Here is a 22,153-nt window from a genome sequence, read left to right as displayed (position 1 = left end):
TAGGGGACTCAACAGTCTCTAAAGTTCCTTCCTGCTCTAAGCCTATATGGTCTCTTCTGACAGGGGCCTGAACAAGGAGGGAGGCAGAAAAATCACAGGAATTTTCACACTGTTGCAATTTCCAACATATGCCCACATCCAACCAAAAGTGTTTCCTCTCCTTTGTGTTTTTGGAGTCTTCTTTTTATTTATTTTTAATAATGTATAGCTTAATGCCCAATCTATGGGCTGACCAAGGGAGATCCTTTGGATCCCTGTTTGAGAAGGGTAGTCTGAGCTGGCTCAACTTGCTACAACTTCTCTCCTTCCCTTTAGGTTCAGGTGAAGATATTTGGAGCCCACCAGCTCCATGGAAACAACATTGCACCAGTGGTGAAGATATTAATTGGAAATAAATTGTATCGGACTCGGATCAAGAAAGGAATCAACCCTTTCTTCAATGAGGTTGGCCTCAAAGCAATGGGAGAAGGGAAGAAAAGAATAGGGGAAATGGGGAATAACCAACCTTGGTTCCTAAGCATTTTTTTTTTCCTGAAAATAATTACGACCAGAGAGGGATAAAGCTCTGTCCCACACTGGGATGTTTTCCCTGGGCTAGGTTTGAGCTGGGACAAGGACCTGAGAACAAGCTATGGGGCTCCTTAGGAAGGTGATGGCCACTGGTATCCTCTAATTTTTCTGCAGGACTTTTAAGGTTTCTAAGAAACTCAGTTTCCTTATCTGTGCAATGAGGACTTTGGACTACATGTTTGCTCAGGTCTCTTCCATCCTATTTTATCCCGTTCTGTGAGCTCTTTAGGCTTCCTAAACACTACTCTCTCCACCTCTCATTGCTGCAGTGTGGCGAGCCCTAATGAAAGTTCCAGACCTTTAGTGTAAAATAATGGAACATGAGACTGGATTTTTGGCTAATGTGGATGCTATCACGAGAAGCTCCCAGCTAGGGATTAGGTAAAGAAGATAGGAACATTTTTCTGAGGTTTGGGATTCTAAAGCTAATCCCTGATGTCTTAGAGAAAGCAATAAGGTAATATGTCATCACATTTTGGAAAGTAGCATTCATATATTTGAGCAGCTGCATATATCAATGCAAGATTAAAACTTACCAATGAAAACTTTTTTAAACCCTTACCTTCCATCTTAGAATCAACACTATGTATTGGTTCTAAGGTAGAAGAGTGGTAAGGACTAAGCAATGGGGGTCAAGTGACTTGCCCAGGGTCACACAGCTAGGAAGTATATGAAGTCACATTTGAACCCAACTCCTCCTGACACTGGGCCTGACTCTCAATCCACTGAGCTACCCAGCTGCCCCGTTTTTGTTTTTTAAAGAAAAAGCAAATGAAAACCTCAAATCCCACCTCTGACACTTACTACTTATATGATCTCAGGCTTCAGTTTCTTAAACTATAAAACGGAGAGTTTGGGTTAGATGGTCTTTGAGGCCCTTTCCAACTTTTTATCTGTAGTGATCCTATGATCCATGATTCTATGAACTTTATGATTAACCACTCCCTTCTCTATCATTCCCTGCCCCAATATACCCCATCTCTTTCTTTTTGTTCCAGAAATTCTTCCATAATTTCCACCATGTCTCTCCCACAGAAATCTTTGAAGAAATCATCGCAATTCGCGTAAGGAAGTAAATTAGTTTTCCTTATTCTCCAGCATCAATGACCTTCTTTGGTTTGGGGCAGAACTGATGTTTAGAAATATTTCCCATAATACTTCATTCCTGAGCAAACTGTCCTTTTCTCCCTTTACTTTTCTGGGGTAGAGGCCAGCTTATCTAAAGTTGTCTATGACTTCAGCCACTAGGGTAACACAATGGATAGAGCACTGGGCCCAGAGTCAGAGAAATCTGAATTCAACTTCAGTCTCTTTAACTCTATGCAAGTCATTTAACCTTTGGTTTGCCTCAGTTTCCTCAATTGTAAAATAGGAATGATGATAACACTTACCTTTCAGAGTTGTTAGGAGAATCAAGTGAGATAATATATATTAAGTGCTTAGCACTGTGACTGGCACATGGTAGGTGCTTAATAAATCTGTGCTTCCTTCCTCCTTCATTCACCTAACAGCCTAAACACTCATATATATGGACTGTGGTCCAATGTTATTGGTGCCTTGACATAGGTCCATGTTCTCTAGCCAAAGGGGGCCTAGTTATGTTAGAGAAAAGGGAAGGAGAAGGGAGAAAGCATTTAATAAGCAACTACTTTGTGCCAAGCACAATGCTAAGCACTTTCCAAAAATTATACTCATTTTAATTATTTTTTCCTTAAATTTATTTGTTGGTTACATCAAAATTCCCAGGTATTTCCCTTCCTTCCTCCCCTCCTGTACTACAGAAGGCATCATTTGATTAAAAAATTAAAAACTCAAGAAAAAATATATACAGATAAGAAAAAAAATACATACACACACATATAGTCTTTCATGTTTCTCCTTATCAGTTCTTTCTCTGGAGGTGGACCTTCACAAGTCATTCTTCCAACATTATTTCTTTAGCTGTACATAATGTTCTCCTGGTTTGACTAATTTTACTTTTCATATTTTTATATAGGTCTTTCCATGTGTGTTTGTTAGTTTGTTTTTAATTAACCTGCTCATCTTTCTTTTCTTTTTTTAAACCCTTGCCCTCTGTCTCAGAATCAATGCTAAGTTTTGGTTCTACGGCAGAAGAATGGTAAGGGCAAGGCAAATGGGGTTAAGTGACTTGCCCAGGGTCACACAGCTAGGAAATATCTGAGGCCAAATTTGAACCCAGGTCCTCCCAATTCCAAATCTGGCACTATACCCACTGAGCCACCTAGCTGCCCTCTATGTTTATCATTTCTTATGGTACAATAATATTTCATCAGATTATCTCATTTTAGTCAACAAAAATCCTACTGATGCCTCATTAGGGCATGATTCAATGCCTATGTTCTCCAAGGCAGCAGTCAAGCTCTGGAAACTCCAACCATTCTGGAAAGTCGTGAACCCAGTAATAAGCTCAATATTGTCTGTTGTCTTCAGTTAGCCACTATTTTGAAAGCTTTCTTGTTCACGCCATCCTGTGAAATTGCATCTAAAATATAAAGAATCTGCATCCATATTGATGAAATCTAGGATCTTTCAAATAATTTGAAATAGATGTATTTGACAGAGATCCCATCTCAGAATCAGAAAGACCTAGATTCCAGTTACCTCTGATAAATACTGGCTGTACCACCCTGGAGAAGTCGCTTGACCCCTCACAGGCCCAGGCAACCCTCAAAGACCAGAAGGTGCAGAGTAGATGCTGACCTGCACTGGTAGAAAGAGTTTCACGGCTGGGAGTTCCCTTCACAAATGAACTCTAGTGGTCTGGGCACCTCTCCCCCAAATGTGCCAAAATACCCACGTCCATGCTAGGCATTAGAGGAGTCCAAAAAGAAATGGCAAGTATTGGTTGAATATAGCAGCCTATGTTGAGAACACCACTCTTAAGCAGTTTAAAGCATAGGAAAGCCATGGTCTTATTTTGTTTTAGTGACAGATTTTTGTAAAAAGTGAGGAAAACCCCAGAGTCCCCAGAGTAAGCAAAGAGCTTCCTGGTTCAGATCACAAAGTCAGTAAATAACCAGGACATAGAGGAGATAGGTAGATACAGGTAGGTCTACCTATACTAGGTAGAAGATAAAGTTTTTGCTGTCCAGGAATAAGGCAACTTCCTATGACAAAACTCCATCAACAAACAGCTATTTTGTCATTTGGAGTCTTTGAGTGCTGAGATTATAAGAGGTTATATGACCTGCTCAAGGACAATCTGGGCCATACATGTCATGGTTGGGATTTTAACCCAGGACTTCCAGAGTTCCACTGCTTAGTATAGTCTCTGGCACAGAACTCTGTTTTGTTTTTGTGCAGTCATTTCAGTTGTCTGATTCTTCATAACCCTATTTGGAGTTTTCTTGGCAAAGATACTGGAGTGGTTTACCATTTCCTTCTCCAGCTCATTTTATATATTAGGAAACTGAGGCAAACAAAGGTAAGTGACTTGCCCAGGATCACACAGCTATAAGTGTTTGAGGCCAGACTCGACTCATGAAAATGTATCTTCCTGATTATAAGCCCAGCACTTTCCACTGTGCCACCTACCTATCCAACAGTTGCTTAATAAATACTTACGTTCTATTGATTGATCATAAAGCTAGCTCTCTATCCTCTACAACTCTGTGCCTCCCTAGGTACTAATACTAGAAAATAGAATGAAGTGCCAAATTGTGGGATGCCAGTTCCAAGTACTGCAGAAATTCAAAGAAGGGAGAAAATATTGTGGAGGGAGAAAGGGATAGTCAGGAAAGACTTCCTAGTAGAGGCATGTTGAATGGGTCTCCAGTCTGTCTTTTTTTTCTTCCTTAAAACTCTTACCGTGTCTTAGTATCCATTCTTTTTAAACCCTTATCTTCAATACTAAGTATTTGTTCCAAGAAAGACAAGCAGTAAGGGCTAGGTGACTTGCCCAGGGTGTCATAGTTAGGAAGTAGCTGAGGTCAGATTTGAATCCATGTCCTCTTGAACCCATGTCCTCCCTACTCCAAGCCTGGCACTCTATCCACTGTACCACATAGCTGTTTCTCTGGCCAGTCTTAAAGTTGGAACTGCAGTGAGGGAGGAAGGAAGGATATTTCCTATTGTCTATGAAAAGTGAATGTCTACTCCTACTTCTATACCCTTCCTTCTCCACATACTAGAGAGATCCAGTGGGAAAAGACCTAAACTAGAAGGAAAGACCCTACCCACTATATCTACATCCCATGCCCTCCTTGGGGGCAAGAGAATTTACAAAGAATTTGAATCTTTCTGGAAACTTGGTCCACAGGTGATGGACTCCCGTGCAAGAAGATCCAAATCAGAGATTGGGGCATGCCAGGTGAGTGGCAACTGAGCTCTTTAATCAGAGGTCCTTAACCTTTTTGTGTCCTGTACTCCAGTTTGGTGAAGTCAATATATGCTCCTCCATGTCTCTGCCAGAGACAGAATCCTAAGTCAGAAAGATAACAGCTCTGGCCCATCTCATGCAGTTATGGTGTCCTCATAGAGACTTTTTCTGAGAAGGAAGTGAACTTTTTTTTTAAGAGTTAATTTATTTAATTTTTATTTCAGAACTTTCCTTTAACATGGTTAATACAGAATCCCTTGACAATAGTCCCTTTGACAACCTTCCACCATCCTTTGATCTCTTTCCCCACATATTTGAACATCCAGTGATGAAAAATAGGTTTTTCCTGTGGTGGTGGTGGGAAACCAACATTCCTTATCTAGTTAAGGCTCTATAGAGAGACTGGCATCCCTAATTTGTCTCTTCCTTTTGTCTGTTTAGATAGATATTGGGACCATCTACCGCTCTCCAGGTAGGTGATGCCTGCTACATATATACTATTGTTCTGAAACAAGTGAGTCTGGGAGTTGATACCTAGAAATCAATTAGCCAGCAAACATTTATTAAGCACCTACTATGTGGCAGGCATTTTGTTATGTGCTGGAGTTACAAAGGCATAGGAGAAATAGTCTGTGCCCTCAAGGACCTTGGATTCCATTGGAGAAGAAAGACAATATGTACATAAATATATATATATATATATATACAATTCATACATGTGTAGGTCATCCCTTATATTGGGAATAATATGGGAGATTGCACATATCATTTCTGGTACCTTTTCTCCAAAAAGGGTTCTCACCTTAGATAAAAATCATAAACTCTACAAATATTTCTGATACAGGTCAGGATTTGGGGTGAGAATTTGGGGTTAACAAATTGGAATTGGGTAGTGGGAGTTAAGAATTTTACTGACATTGTAACTGAAACTGAGATAGGATTGTATTTAAGAATTAAGGAATTTAGGTTTGGATCTTAGGTTTGCATTCAGTCAAGGTCAATAATCACTACAGATGACCTTCTGTCTTAGAAACTAATATAATGGTTCCCTTTCCCACAGGCCTTACTTTGAGGCGCCATCTTGATAGAGCACTCTTTGCCTGAGTGGGCCACCATTAATGACTTCCCTTTTTCTCTAAGTTTTAGGAAGATGCTAATACTGTCATGTAATTAGCCCTACATCAATACACCCTGATTGATGTTAAGGGAAAGATGGGAGAGCCCTGAGACTCAACACAAGGAATATGTTCCTCTCTCTCCACACAGGACATACCCTCATGAGGAAGTGGCTAGGCCTCTGTCATTCCAGTAAACCCACCTTGGGGATCAGGGGTTACCTGAAGGTCACCATCTCTGTCCTCGGCATTGGAGACCTCGCTCCGGTGAGGCTGTGCACCCAAACTGGCCATGGCTACTTTCTACATGACATCTGTGGGGCCTTAGTCTGACTTAGACATCTCTTCTATAGGAGATGGCATTAGGGGCCTGGAGTTCTATGAGTGGGAGGTTAGAGGGCAGTGTCCCCTGGGCCTCAACCCAGGCCTCCAAGGAGGCCCTGTCACCATCATTTGAATTATCTTTCCAGGTGGATCATGGACAATTGCATGAGACTGGTCCAACAGAGAAGGATCTCTTCATCTCCGCCACAGTCCCCATTCGATTAGCTAACTTTGAGTTCCTTATCTACTTAGCTGAAGACCTGCACCTCAGTAAAGCCAGGGGCCCCATGCCTGCTTGACTCCCAACACATTCTGTCTTATTACCATAGTCTTATTTCCATCCCAACTATGATGTTGACATTGACCCTTATAGAGGAAAGGTTAAGTGAGAGATCCCCCATAACTCCCTTTGTTTTGACCCTGCTGTGACTTTTTCAGATGGGCTCCCCTCTCCTTGACCTGCTGTGGGCCTTCTAGTTCAGGGGGCATCTCAAGGCTCCCCTCCTTCCCTACTGTTTGACTTACCCATCCTATTTGGGGAAAAGGAACCCCCCCACCCCCCCACCCCCCACCCCAGGGAGGAGAGGGCCTTCTTGAAAATTCCTAATGTATCATGTTAATGTAGGCGTTCTCTTATGACCCCATTTCCTTGCTTCCCAGAAACTGCTGTGACGTCCAGGCTCTTTTCCCACACTGTCAGGGAGATAAAAGGCATAATGAATCCAATACTGGAGTTGGAAATAGCTGGACAAATAGTAAGTGAGTCACAGGCTCTGAGAGGGAAGTGGTATCAGAAAGTAGTATAGATTAGCAGAAAAGTCTGGAGACAAGGGGCCAGGAGACCCAGGTTTTTTTTCTTTGATCTTCCACTTAACAGTTCTGTGACCTTCAAAAAATTACTTAAACTCTCTGGGGCTCAGGTTTATCATCTGTAAAATGGGGGAGTTAAACTACAGAGTATCTAAGGCCCCTTTACATACTGTGTTTGTTTGTTTTTTAAATAAATTTTCACCCACTCAATTTTCTTAACTCTAGTTCTTTGTTTTTTCAAATGATGGGCCCATTGTCTCCATGTTATATTCCAGGAATATGCCAGAGCCATCTTCTAACATAGAGAACTTTTAAATTTTTAGTGTGAGAGGGCAGCTAGGTTGCTCAGTGGATTGAGAGCCAGGCCTAAAGACAAGAGGTCCCACGTTCAAACCTGACCTCAGACACTTCCTAGTTGTGTGACCCTGGGCAAGTCACTTAGCCTTCATTGTCTAACCCTTACTGCTTTTCTACTTTGGAACGAATATATAGTATTGACTCTAAGATGAAAGGTAAAGGTTTATGTTTTTTTGTTTTTTGTTTTTTTGTTTTTTTTTAAACCTTTACCTTCTGTCTTGGAGTCAATACTGTGCTCCAAAGCAGAAGAGTGGTAAGGGCTAGGCAATGGGGGTCAAGTGACTTGCCCAGGGTCACACAGCTGGGAAGTGGCTGAGGCCAGATTTGAACCTAGGACCTCCCATCTCTAAGTCTGGCTCTCAATCCACTGAGCTACCCAGCTACCCCCGGTTTATGTTTTTTAACTCAACATGAGCATTTATACCCTGGAAATCAGTAAGCTCTATAAATCAGCACTTGATATATTTTGTTAGTTGTGTAGAATTAAGAAAGTAATGGAGAAAGATCGACTAATTCAGATGAAATTTAAATTAGCACTACCCTATGCCCCTTGCCCCCAAGAGGTTGTTTAACATCTGTCGGCATAGTCCTGACACAGTAGAAGGAAAGTCTCCAGGAAAGATTAAAACTACTGTCTCTTAGAGATGTTCTTATGATTGCATCCCTCTGCCCTCTTCAGACAAAACACTTAACATCCCTGAGCCACAGTTTCCTTGACTACAAAATGAGGGTGTTGGACTAGATGACCTCCAAGCTCCCTCCCAGCCCTAGATTTATGATCCTAAGACTTTTCATTTTGCCTTTTTCTCCCCAATACCTAGCCCAATGTTTAGTAAATATTAATTGATTGAAATGAATAATCTAGCAAAGGGTAGAGATTCTAGTTGGCCCCAGGACCGAGATTTTAAACTTGTAACCCTCCCTGGAGGGTGGCATTCCGGCTTCTATCAACTATATACTCCAGGGGTGGAACTCAGCGTCTAGATTATATTCCAACTCTCAAGGCTCATTATCTATCTATCTATCTATATATATATATATATATATATATATATATATATATATATATATATATATATATATACATATATAAATTTCCCTTCTTGCCTCTCCTGCTTAAGGTCTGTGTGATCTTGGGCAAGTCACCTAACCTCTCTGAAGATTAAGTTTGATGACCCCTAGGGTCCCTTCTGGCTCCAACTCTTAGCATATCTAGGCTCCTAATAGGGATACTTGAGCCTAGGCTGGCATACAGACAAATACCCCAAGAGGTCTAGAAAAGGAAGGTTCCTTGAATCAGTGGCAAGTTGGATGGGGAAGTGAGGAATGGGAGTAAACTGATAAGTAACCCATAGCAGCAGCAACAGCTAACTCTACTATTGAATACCCTCCAGCTCAAAACTAAACCGAGGATGCACACAGAGAAGCCCAGGTGGGAACAGACTCTGAAATTCTCTGTTCAGGTAAAACATCTTACCCCTAGGGACCCAGAAGAGATTCTCAGCAGCTGGCCCTTCTTTAAACATGGGCCTCAAAGGGAAAGGGGGAACAATAAAGGCAGAAGTGAGGGGTGAAAACTGAGAGAAAGAGAATGGGAGAGTGCTTCAGTAGCGAGTCCTCGCTATCAAGAAGGAATTATTCTGGTCTTTTGGCAAATAACTGAGAAGGAATTATTCTGGTCTTTTGGCAAATAACTGGAGTTCATCCCTTTAATCTTCCCTTTTTCTTTCTTTAACCTTTACCTTCTGTCTTAGAATCAATTGATTCTAAGGAAGAGTGGTAAGGGCTAGGCATTTGGGGTTAATTGACTTGTCCAGGGTCACACAGCTAGGAAGTGTAGAGGTCACATTTGAACCTGGTATCTTCCATCTCCAGACCTGGCTCTCTATCCACTGAGCTCCCTAGCTCCCCCTGAGCTTTCTCTTCTTAAAACCATTTTTATTGGAAGTCCTTAAGGTGTTTTATGCACTCCCCTGACTCCTTAAGCAAAATGATCTCAATATAAGCTTGCCTTTTTTTTTGATGACTCAAGGCCTCATGGTCACAGTAATAACCCTCCACGTATGAGATGTGATGAGCTGGTGGCCCCTACCCTCCATGGCTCCAAGATGCTGTGATTTGTGAGTTCTTGGGTCTGTTCTTTAGAATTTCTCTCTTCTTCCCCATCAAGTATCACTTCTTGCTTTTCTAAATGTTTTTAATTCTACAATTTCATTAGCCCCACTCTGACAGCTTCCCATATACTGTGAACTGGAAAGCCAGGAACTTAAGTTTATTAGAATGTCTCTGGAATAAGAAGAAATGATTCCAAGAAAGAGCCTAAGAGGTGCTCTATTTTGGCTGCTCGGAGGCTTTATGTGCTTAACTTCAATCCAATTGAAACTTAGCAAATATTTCTCAAGCTCTTACAGACTACTCTGCTGGCTAAATTTAGCTGAATCAGGGTCTTTGGGCCTCATTCAGCTCAATCTCATTAAGGGAAAGGAAAAAAGAAAAACCAGGCAATGATTGGGACTGAGAAGGAATTCTTAGATAAGAGAACCATGAAATTCAAGTAGGAAGACTCTCAAACCCAATGTTACAGAAATCACGTAGAATGAGGACTGAGAAAAAGCCATTGGATTTGGTGATAAGTTTATTGGTAGCCTTGGAAAGAGATACTTCAAGGGAGGGACAAGTATGGAAGGCAGATTACATGGAGTTTAGAAGCAAAGGATGGTGAAGAACTGAAGATAATGATTAGAGCATTTTTTCTAGAGGTTTGGCAGTGAAAAAAAGCTTAACAAGCCAGCAGGATTGGGGCAGTTACTTTTAGAATAAAGAGATTCATGAAAGTTGGTAGGCAGAGGGAACCAGGCAGCAAAGAATGTAATGAAATCAAGAGCACAAAGTGTACAAAGATATCTGAATTACAAACTGATGCTGATGCTTTGTACACCATAAGCAACATTGAGAATTAAACCCTTGGACCTATGTAAAAAGCCTAGCCCATGTCCCAAGAGGACAGAATTGCAGAATTAGAAGGGATCTGAGCAACCATTTAATCAAACACTTATTCAATTTGATGATGATGATGACGATGTGGCTCAGTGGACAGAGGGCCAGGCCTAGAGAGGGGAGGTCCTGGATTCCAATCTGACCTCATGCATGGTCCAGCTATATGACCCTGGGCAAGTCACTTGACCCCAATTGCCTAGTCCTTACCACTCTTCTGTCTTGGAACCCATACCTAATAAAAATTCTTAGATTAAGGTAATGACTTTTATAAAAAAAGAAAAGAAAAGAAAAGAATTCCTTCTCCACTATACCCAAAAGCCATCCAACTTTTACTTGAAGACCTCAGAAAAAAGAACTCTGCCTCAGGCAGTTGATGGCACAAAACTTCATGAGGACCAGGACCATGTTATCTAAACTGTGTCTCCTTCAATGTCTAGTATAGTACTCGGTACACATTGGTACTTACTATTTGAATCTAATTCATTTGAACTGAATGTATTATCCTTAGTACTGGTTAATTAATTCACCAAGGCACCCTAGGGGATTGGGAATCCTGAAAATCTAAGCACCTTACCCATCACTATTCCAACCTTCCTATTGCAGCTACCCTGTATGACCAACCATATCAAGCTGAGGGTTCTTGACTGGTAAGTACCTGTAGTCCAGTCAAAATATCCCATTTGCCATTCCTAGTACACAATCTGTCATCTCCCACCTTGGGGCTCTTGCCCACATCTGAAATATTCTCTTCATCTTTGTCTCTTAGAATTCCTAATTTCCTTTAAGTCTCAATTCTCAAACTACCTTCCAAGGAAGAGCAATCTTAATTCCTCCAGTTGGTAGTAAGCCCCACAAGAAAGTGACTTGGGTTTATTTTGTGTATTTGGGGAATTTACTCATCTACATCCACAATGCTTTTCAACCCAATCCCCAATAGAATATAAATTCCTTGAGGGCAGATTTTTGTCTTTTTGTCCCTAGAACCTAGCACAGTGTGTGATACATAATAATTACTTGTTAAGGGGGCAGCTGGTTGGCTCAGTAGATTAGGAGCAAGAAGTCCTGGGTTCAAATCTGGTCTCAGACATTCTCTAGCTGTGTGACCCTGGGCAAGTCACTTCACTCTCATTGCCTACCCCTTACTATTCTTCTGCCTTGGAACCAATATCCAATATTGATTCTAAGATGGAAGGTAAGGGCTTTTTAAAAAGTTACTTTGAGTTGGTTGAATGGATAAAGGAATAATTTAGAGACAGAAGTTCATCCAGGATGAAATAATAGAAATGAGGAGAGGAGGGAACCTGTTGGAGCTTAGCTAGATCTTTGTTTATTCCCAGGAACAAAAGCAGACATAATGATGTGATTGGGACAGCCAGTCTAAACATCACACATATCTCTTCCATCGGAGCTTACTCTAGAGGTAATTAGGGTAGACCCCTCTACTTTCCTGGCTCCTTGGGAGTCATCCTCTCCCCTCCTTACCCTGTCTAATAGCACCTCCTCTCTCTGTTCTCAGGAACATTCTCAGGTTTCCTGCCCTGTTTTGGTCCTAGCTACATCATTCTTCATGGGGGAGAGAAGGCATTATCCCAGAGCTTCCTGGATGAAGAGCCTGTGAGTCCTTCATTTTGACTGTGGAGAACTATGGGAGGGGAGTGACTCTCAACCTGTAGACCATCAGTAAGAAACACCTGGAGGTGCAGAAACATCCCACTACATCTCCTTCACCAATACCCTGGCATTAGAAGCTATGCATCTGCATGAAGTCCTAAGAGTCTCAACCAGTCCTTCCTGGAGCAGTAGATGAAGGACAAGTAAATACCCTGGCCTATAACTACTAGAGTTCAGCATTCCCATCTAGGGGTGGGAAATCAATTATGCTGTGAGTCTTCACCAAGGGAGTTTTTGTTTCTGCTTTTGTTTGCTTGCTATATTCACACCTTGTTTCTCTCTCCCTTCTGTCCTAGTTCCCTCTCCTCACCTCAACTGAAGAAGGCTTAATTTATCGAGGTAGAGTCTTAATGGAATTAGTCACTGGAATCCAAGAGATGAAAACAAGATTTTTTCCCTCTAGGATTACTTCTACCTTTATAGAGGTAATTCTTCTCTCCATGCCTTTGTACTGGCTGGTCTCCATGCCTAGAATGTTATACGTCTTCATTTTTGTCTCTTAGAATTCCTAGCTTCCTTCAAAACTCCAGTAAAGCACCATCTTCTACATGAGAAATTTCCAGATCTCCCCAAGTGTTAGTTCCTTTCTTCCCACCCCTAGGAAAAGCCTCAGAATCCCGGGTATCAAAAAGGAGCTTTTGAATTAATCCTTTTTGATACCCGGGATTCTAAGACCTAGAGATATGAGGGAGTGCATTTCAGATATGGGGGACTGCCTGAATGAATGGGAGGGAATTGAATGTCATCCTGCAGAACAACAAATATTCCCAGTTTGGTGTTAACACCATAAAGTATATTGTAACAAGCAAATTGAGGAAACAAAGGCTTCATCTTCTGAGCATACTGACTGGACCCTAAACACAGGCGAGACAGATTTTTATACAGTAAAAACAATTATTCAAATAAGACCAACTAAAAAGAAGCAATGCAACATTAGATAATCTGATGTCTAAATTAGATGAAAGATTTGGGAGTAAATTGTGAGGGAGAGAGTGAACAGATGCAATTCCCTGAATTCAGAAAAAGAGGTATCTCACTCCACCCCAACGATTAAAGGGGCATCAAAACAATAACTGATTGATCAGTATGGGGCCAGTTTTCAGATAAGATATATAGGTTGATTGAGATGCACAATTATAAGAAAACTCCTTGAATTAATTTTAGGATTTGACTGCATTTCTGGTCAACATAATCTAGGTCCTAAATCCTTGATTAACGGTCTCTAAACAGCAGCTATAGGTGGTCCAGTTTCCCAGCCACACAGGACTGGGTTCAAACAATGTAATAAGATTTTCTCTCTCTCAATTCCCACAATTAAATAAACTTTTCTCACAAGACAGAATTTGGACTAGGCCCATGATTGAATAGAAAGAAAACTAAGCTAGCTCCAGAATTATAGTCACAAGATGGAATCAGAGTGGTTCACTCAGTTCCCACAATTAACCACTTTTCTCCTAATCCCCTCAATTCCCTCACGATATGAAGGGGAGTGATGTGTAATAAGGCTGGAAAGGTAGATTTGGGTTAGATTATGAAAGGCTTTAAATGCCCAGCAGAGGAGTTTGAATTTGATCCAAAGTCAATATTGAGTCACTGAAGCTTTTTGAGGAGGGGGTGGCAGCTAAGTTGAATATGGATTATATAAGGGAGAGAGTTGGAGGCCAAGACATTAATTTTGGATACTATTTTGAAAATTTAGGTGAGAGAGGCAAATATGAGAAAGACAAAAGAATCTGTGTTAAATACATTTCGCAATATAGAGCCACTGTAGGCTTTTGAGGAAGGAAAAAACCTGATGAGAACAATGTTTAGATGGATAGAGACCCAGATCTCTTCTTTGGGTGGCAAAGCATACCCCTCAGTAACTCTAGATGGCTATCTCATCCTTACCTCTCCTATTATAGCTTTGTCCATTCCCTTGCTGACTTGAATTTGGGACTGGGGTTGTTTCATTGACCAGAGTGGATTGAGCAAAAAAGATTATGGACTGTGTGTCATCTTCCTCTCCTCTACCATGATGCCTGCCTTTGAGGACTTGATTCACTTCGAGGTTACCATTGGCCACTATGGTAACAAAATGGACCTGAATTACAAGCCACTGGCTTCTACCACTCCATATAGCCAAGCAGTATTTGATGGTAAATAGTCAAATCTCATTTTCTCTTGCTCCTTTGACCCATGAACTAAATGTTCCACTCTTCCACCTTCCCTGCTCTCACTAACTCAGTGATGGTGAACCTTTTAGAGATAGAATGCCAGGCCCTGCCCCCACCCCACCCCCCCAGACCTAGTGCTCTGCCATTCATCTGCCCAGAGACCACGTACTGTGCTCTTTCCCCTAACCAAGTGCCAGGTGTGCTCCACCTTAGCCCACACTGGGAGGGAGGAAGAGCTCCCATTGGGCTGCCAGGCAGAGGGGGAGGGGATGTGGTGAGGGGGAGGGGAACAGTTCCACCTAAGTCCATCTGCCTTTCTAGTAAAGAACTAGGGGAGGGAGGACATGTGCCCACATAGAGTACTCTACATGTCATCTTTGGCACCCATGCCATAGGTTCACCATTACTGCACTAACTCAGCACCTTGACTATGCTTTCCAAACTCCTCCTCATTATTACCCCTTTTTATTCCTATCTGTTCCCATCTACTTCTTGTGCACTCCCCAACCCCATTTGTTACTTCTAGTCTCAGTTCTAAACGTATCTCCACCCTTTCCCCAAATCCTGTAATTAAATAAACCCAGGCATCTCATTTTTTTTTCCCGAAACCCTTACCTACAATCTTAGAATCAATACTGTATATTGGTTCTAAGGCAGAATAGCAGTAAGGGCTAGGCAATAAGGGTTAAATGTCTATGGCCAGATCAGAACCCAATACCTCCTATATCTTGGCTTGGCTGAGCCATCTAGTTGTCCCCCCTCTCATTCCTTTTTGACTCAAGAATTCTCTAATATTTATTACCTTTTTTAAAAAATGAACATAATGTTGTCTTAGCCATGTCTTCTCCAGGCATTGTCAAGGAGATCAGAACACCGGAGATGGATGCCTATTGGTCTTTGGGCAAATATTTCCTAGCAGCCTTCTTAGACCACTTCCCTCAGAGGATTTTTCCTTATGGCTGGGTGGGTCTAAAGGGATTGTGACTTATGCACCAGTCCCTCCTCACCTTTGGACTTGTGGGAGCAAGAAAAGGGGTTGATTGATAATGAGAGTGATATCAGAGCTGAGTAAAGAATTGTAAGAAACATGTCTGTGGTAGAACTGACAGGTCTTGTTCTATTTATAGTATTGATTAAGAAGAGAGAAGAAAGAGCAAAAGATAGAAATCAACCAACAAGAAGTATTTTAAGTATCTACTAGGTGCCAGACACTGTGCTGGACCCTGGGGATACAAAAAAAAAAAAGTCCCTGCCCTTGAGGAACTAATATCCTATAAGGTGGGAGGGCTATGCGTGTGAGAGAGGAACAATATACACATAAATTATATATACAAAATAAACAAATGGAAAAAATAAAAGGCAACTTTGAAAGAGACAGAAATAGCAGGGGAGGGGATGAGAAAAGGTTTCATGAAAAAAAATGGTGATTTAGGGGGTGCCACTGGGTGACCCAATGGATGGAGAGCCAGGCCTAGAGACTGGAGGTCATGGGTTCAAATTTAATCTCAGGCACTTCCTAGTTGTATGATCCTAGGCAAATCACTTAACTCCCATTTCCTGGTCCTTACCACTTCTGCCTTGGAACCAAAACTTAGTATTTATTCTAAGATGGAAGGTAAAGATTAAAAAAAAAAAAAGTAGTGATTTAGTTGAGTCTTGAAGGAAACAAGTGATTCCAATATCCTGAAGTAGAAGGGAGAACTTTCCAGGTGTGGGGACAGTCTGTGCAGATACATAGACAGATGTAGAGTCATGTATGGGGAACCACAAGAAGACCTGATTAATGTAAGAAGGGCAGTTACATATAAGAAGACTATAAAGGTGAATAGGGCCTTACATACTATCTAAAGGAGTAAATATTCTTTTTTTTTTATCTTAAAGGCATTAGAGAGTCACTGGAATATGTGGAGTAGGAAAATGGCATGGTCAGACCTCTGCTTTAAGAAAATTACTTTGGTGGCAGCAAGGTTGCTCAGTAGATAGAGAACCAGAGCTAGAGATGGGCAGTTCTGGGTTCAAATTTAGCCTCAGACACTTCCTAACTTATGTGATCCTGGGCAAGTCACTTAACTTCCATTGCCTAGCCCTTACCACTTTTCTGCTTTGGAACTGATAGTATTGATTTTTTTAAGAGAATGAAAGAAAAAGGAAAGGAAGGGAAGGGAAAGGAAGGGAAGGGAAGGGAAAGGAAGGGAAGGGAAAGGAAGGGGAGAAAGAAAGGAAGGGGAGAAAGAAAGAAAGAAAGAAAGAAAGAAAGAAAGAAAGAAAGAAAGAAAGAAAGAAAGAAAGAAAGAAAGAAAGAAAGAAAGAAAGAGAGAAAGAGAGAAAGAAAGAGAGAGAGAGGGAGAGAGAGAGAGAGAGAGAGAGAGAGAGAGAGAAAGAAAAAAGAAAGAAAGAAAGAGAGAGAGAGAGAGAGAGAGAAAGAGAGAGAGAGAGAGAGAGAGAGAGAGGAAGGAAGGAAGGAAGGAAGGAAGGAAGGAAGGAAGGAAGGAAGGAAGGAAGGAAGGAAGGAAGGAAGGAAGGAAGGAAGGAAGGAAGGAAGGAAGGAAGGAAGGAAGGAAGGAAGGAAGGAAGGAAGGAAGGAAGGAAGGAAGGAAGGAAGGAAGGAAGGAAGGAAGGAAGGAAGGAAGGAAGGAAGGAAGGAAGGAATAAGACAAGAAAGAAAATTTTGACAACTTTGTGGAAGATATATTAGTATGAGAGGAAAAAGAAAAACTTTCTATGGTACCTACTACATGCTAAACTCTTTACAAATATTATCTCATTTGATCCTCACAACAAACCTGGTAGGTAGGTGCTATTAATATCCCCATTTTATAATTGAAGAAGCTGAGGCAAATAGAGGTCAAGTGACTTGCCCAGGGTTACTCAGCTAGCAAGTGTCTAAAGCTGGATTTGAACACAGGTTTTCCCCGATTCCAAGTCCAGTGTTCTATCCATTGCACTACCTAGATGCCCAGGGAAAGACTGGAAGCAGAAAGACCAAATCTGAGGCTATTGGAATAGCCCAAGGTTGATGGGATGATGAACAGAGAGGCAATGAAAGCTTGGTAATGTAAAAATAAAATTTGGCAAGTTATAAAATAAAATATTTAGATAGAAAAACTGTTTCAATATAGGTTCAAAACTTTTTCAAAACTGTTTAACTCACCAATCAGGTTCAAACTGTTCAGATACTTTCGGATACTTTTGATAGAGATAATCAGTGATGAAGTGAAGCTCAAATGTGAACTTCCCTTCAGGGCCAGGCACAAGGATGCTAAAGAGACTCTTATTATAAACATAAAATATTTATTGAAATATATAAGGATAAATAAAGGATTTCTAATTCTAAGGGATTCTAAAGTTACCCAAATAAACTCCCAGGTTCCACAAGGAACTGCTTCTCCTGTGTTTCACAGGCTACACTACTCCTCCCTGATCTGACTAACCCAAATTTATACTATCTAAATAAAAACTACCGCTATTATCCTTATAAAGCTTAACTTTGCCTTCAAATTATAAAATAGCAAAGGCTAGCTGGTTGGGTCTCAACAAGAATCCAGTTTGGACTCTGATATGAGTCCAAACCAAAGACCAGGTTTTTCTTTGGTCTTCTCAGAATTTAAACAATTTTTAAAAACCACAATTAATATTCAATAGTGTTTCCCAAGTTGGGAAAGGAAAACACTGAACTCCTTTAGATCTTTCCCTCAGACAGAGAGGATAAGATGTTACCTCCTCCAGCCCTGAGAGTCTCTGAGAGTGTGTCTCTGCCAACTGCCAGAGAGCAACTCCCAACTGCTAGAGAGAGTAATTGACATAGAAAAATGGTTATAACTGTCACATATGAAATTAACATGCTCTCTAAGCTCTGCTTCAAACTCCAATTCTTCTCTCAAGCTAGCCACTTTACTTCTTATCTCTAAACGAATAAAACAATACTTATTTTCTAGTATCATTCTTACAATTTCCCCCCTTCGAGCATATGGAGAGATGAAAAATCTCTCCTGTATGCTCACTATTCTATGTAATTCTAAAGTTATACCTAATCTTTTTATTATTATATTTCCTAAAAATAATCTTAATCTGATGCTTATCTTATCCTATTCTTATTGCTATACTTTATCTATGTTAACCTATACTAGGGATATAAATGAAAGAAAAGAAAATTTCAATGAAAATATATTTGTACAAATGCAAGTGCAAAACATACAATTACAGAAATTCAAAATGGAAAATACAAAATGCAAACTTTTGAAAAACTTTTGAAACAATAAAATACAGTTACAAACTTACATTTTACAAAAAACTAAAGTCTATCTAAAATAATAACTATGCAAAACTCAAGCAAACTTCATTTTATAAATCCTATTTGAACAATTCAAAAGAAACTTTTTACTTTGCTAAGACCTTATTCTATCATTAATACAGAAAACCAAAACTAACTACATAAAAACTCAAAATCAACTTACTATACTAACATCAAAACTTTTAAATAATTTAACTATATACACATCTATATAAATATACAGATCTCTACAATTTCTACAGCTATGTATATGTTACGTACAAACTATTTACATGTTGCAGAGGAAAATAAACTTCCCCCTTTAAGATAGTCTAAGAAAACCTTAAATATTTTCTTTAGAAGGTTATGTATGTTTTCTTGATTTTTATCTCCAAGGAACCCATAGTCTTCCTGTGAGATAAGATCTTATTATTTTAATGTGTACAATTATTATTATTTCCCCAAGGTGATTTATCTGTATTTATTTATTTCTATGGATACTCATCACCTGGTTATGATGTTGCAGAGTTTGTGAGAAATGTGTCCTATATGTGTATGTTATTTTGTAGTGAATATTTACCGAATCTTTAAAGTTACCTCCTCTGCTACTGTCTTCTGTCTTTGTGTTGTTACTATGTAGTGTTTGTTCACAATTATAATGAAAGAATGTAATGTTAGAATGGCACAAAAATCTTACAGTTCATGTCCATAATCAGTCTGTGTTCCTCTTCTTTGCACTGATTTGTTTTTCAATGTCTTTGTTACAGTTCAGTTGTCCTTTTTGCTGTCATCTATGTTTCTTTTATGTTGTCTTTCTCCTTTGTCTTGATCTTGGTCTCTGTCTTCATTTCATACTTCTTTTTCTGATATCTTTTTGACTGCAGCCATGTTGTCTAAATAAATCTCTTCTGCTGTTGCTTTTTTCACATGCAAGCAATGCAGCCATATTTCTTTCTCTAATACACTCAATACTTAAAGTTTTTTTATGTAAACCGAATCCCCAGATTTTATCGTATGGAGTACATAATCTAATAGATACCTGTCACACCCACAACTTCCATTTAACCCACTACTTTGCATTCCTCAGGGGATTTCTGCAACACCGATTTGGCAGCACTTGTATCTAAGAGACAATCATAAACAATCATAATGAAGTTGCATCTTTTTGTATATCAAGTTTTTGAGGATTCCCACCAGCTACTAGGGAATATTTTGGATGAGCACCTGCTTTGATTGATATATTCTTGCATGGTATCAGGTTTGCAGCTTGTAAATTATATTATGTAGCATCCAGTATCAAAATAATTTGGGTAGTTTGGTCTCCCATACTGGAATGCATAATTAAATCCATTGTTAAACCCATAATTTCTATATCCATTTTGCCTTAATCCATTAAAGCAATTAAATCTATTGCCTCGGTTTCCCCTGCAGCTATGTCCAAAGAATTGTCCCCTAAATCTGCATTCTCTCATGAGATGACCAGGTCTGTTACAAAGAAAACATCTTGGGGTTTGTCTGTATTGACTGGGATTGTAATTATTTCTGGGTTGTCTATAAGTTCTTAGTACAGCTACTGTTTTTTTCCTGTACTTCATTGGATTTTGGTTTTTATTTAAGTTCTCTAATTTCTTTGGTTAAGTTATCAATTATATCATTTTTCTCTTCTCTTTTTTTTTTAAGCCCTTGCCTTCCATCTTGGAATCAATACCGGGTATTGGTTCCAAGGCAGAAGAGTGGTAAGGGCAAGGCAATGGGGGTTAAGTGACTTGCCCAGGGTCACACAGCTAGGGAATGTCTGAGGCCAGATTTGAACCCAGGACATCCTATCTCTGGGCCTGGTTCTCAATTCCCTGAGTCACCCAGCTGCCCCTTGTTTTTCTCTTCTGATTGCCTATCTTTCTCATCTTGGAAAACATATTTTGCAATTCTCCTAATTTCATCAATACCCATGTTAAATCAATTTCAACAGTTACTCCGAAAATAATTTCAGATCACAGGGCATGCATTTTTCACAAACTGCCTGTGAATGTGATTTACATTTTCATCTGTTAAAGTATCTAACTCAATCCATTTTTCTAATATCATCCTTATAATAAGGTATGGAAAGGGGATGCCATATGAGTGAAGAGGTTTGGAACCTAGAGATATGTGGAGGTAGAAATGACAGGGTTTGGCAACTAGTTAGATACATAAAATGAGAGGGATTGAGAATTCAAAAATAATGTCAAGTTTATAAACCTGAGAGACTAGAAGGCTAGCCATGTCCATCCCCAAAGGAAGAGGGGTAGGTTTTGGGGGGTAAAAGTGTTTGTTCTGTTTTGAACATGTTGATTTTGAAATGCTAATGGGATATCCAGGAGGAAATCTCTAATAGATTGTTGGTGACACAGGACTGGAGCTCAGGGGAGAGATCAAGGCCTGGACACTTAGGTCTGAGAATAATCTTCAACAGGATGCTAATTAAATCCTGGAAGTTATTACCAAGTGGTTACCAAGTGGTTACCAAGTGGAGAGAATAATGAGAGAAGAAAAGAGGGCCCAGGACAGAGCTTGGAGAGTTATATCCACAGTTAGGGAATGGCATGTGAATGACAAACCAACAAAGTAGAATGAGAAAGAATTGAACATAGATGGGTGGTTGGGGATGTCATTAATAGAAATAGTGAAATCAAAGGAAGAATAGGTTTTGTGGGGAAAGATAAGTTGTTTTGGATGTGTTGACCTTAATGAAGCCATGAGATCTCCAGGAAGAGTGGAACAGGTTCTTAGACTTAACAGCTTCAGATGCTTTCCAATTGTGTGAACCTGAACCTTTACTTCTTCAGTTATAAAATGGGGATAATAATAGCATCTACCACTTTTACCTCAGTCTCTTCATCTTTGAAATGGGAATGATAATACCACCTACTTACAGAGTTGTGAATCTCAAATGAGATAATTGTGAAGCACTTGGACCAGTGCTCTATCTGCTCATAGAGTCTAACTCACTTGTCTATGGCCACTTAGCCAGAATGTGTCTGAAGAGTGTCTTCCTGTTCATTGTCTACCATGCCAAGCTGTCTCTCATTTATTGCTGTTATTATTGAATATAATTATCTTTTTTATTATTAAATATAATTATCTTATATTTAATTTATTACTATTATTAATGTCATTATTAGTAATAAGCACCACTTATATAATACTTTAAGGCTTACAGAGTACTTTATATATAAATATGACATTTATATATACTTATAAAAATAAAATAATATAGTTGAGCTACTTTTAATTAGCAAATATCAAGTAGTCCACGAGTTCTGTGACATATCAATGGGGGGTACTAATGCAGAATTTCTACATTTCTGTTCCTCTGTGCCCCAGGTACTTTATACCATTTCATGCCCTGGCAAGATAACAAGCCAGTAGTGTCCTTGATTTCTACCTGGGAGGATATTGGCTACCGTATGAGCTCTCTCAATATCCTACGCATAGCCTGGGACCGACTGGTAAGTGCCACCTCCAGGAGTGGGGAGGGAAGGAAGAAGACAATTTGGATCATAGA

At 39.9% G+C, this 22,153-nt stretch overlaps 1 protein-coding gene across 5 annotated transcripts in view; it reads left to right on the top strand.

The window, feature by feature from the left end:
- The window catches only part of FER1L5 (fer-1 like family member 5), a 79,581-nt gene that overhangs the window by 21,949 nt on the left and 35,479 nt on the right, over positions 1-22,153 (top strand). For 4 of the 5 annotated variants that reach the window (XM_056813068.1, XM_056813067.1, XM_016427875.2 and 1 more), the window contains exons 7-20: positions 316-444; positions 1,569-1,634; positions 4,850-4,900; positions 5,351-5,381; positions 6,176-6,291; positions 6,495-6,618; positions 7,009-7,103; positions 8,910-8,978; positions 11,116-11,159; positions 11,850-11,932; positions 12,029-12,126; positions 12,480-12,608; positions 14,144-14,321; positions 21,973-22,097. In XM_056813068.1, the coding sequence (XP_056669046.1) occupies positions 316-444; positions 1,569-1,634; positions 4,850-4,900; positions 5,351-5,381; positions 6,176-6,291; positions 6,495-6,618; positions 7,009-7,103; positions 8,910-8,978; positions 11,116-11,159; positions 11,850-11,932; positions 12,029-12,126; positions 12,480-12,608; positions 14,144-14,321; positions 21,973-22,097 (1,338 nt within the window). Of the gene's footprint in view, positions 1-315; positions 445-1,568; positions 1,635-4,849; positions 4,901-5,350; positions 5,382-6,175; positions 6,292-6,494; positions 6,619-7,008; positions 7,104-8,909; positions 8,979-11,115; positions 11,160-11,849; positions 11,933-12,028; positions 12,127-12,479; positions 12,609-14,143; positions 14,322-21,972; positions 22,098-22,153 lie in introns of those variants that run through there. The other variant, XM_056813070.1, reaches the window with a different exon arrangement.

Source organism: Monodelphis domestica, chromosome 1, assembly GCF_027887165.1.
Source record: "Monodelphis domestica isolate mMonDom1 chromosome 1, mMonDom1.pri, whole genome shotgun sequence".
Lineage (NCBI taxonomy): Eukaryota > Metazoa > Chordata > Mammalia > Didelphimorphia > Didelphidae > Monodelphis > Monodelphis domestica.
The sequence above is the reverse complement of the archived record's forward strand: the minus strand, read 5'-3'. Positions and strand labels throughout refer to the sequence as shown.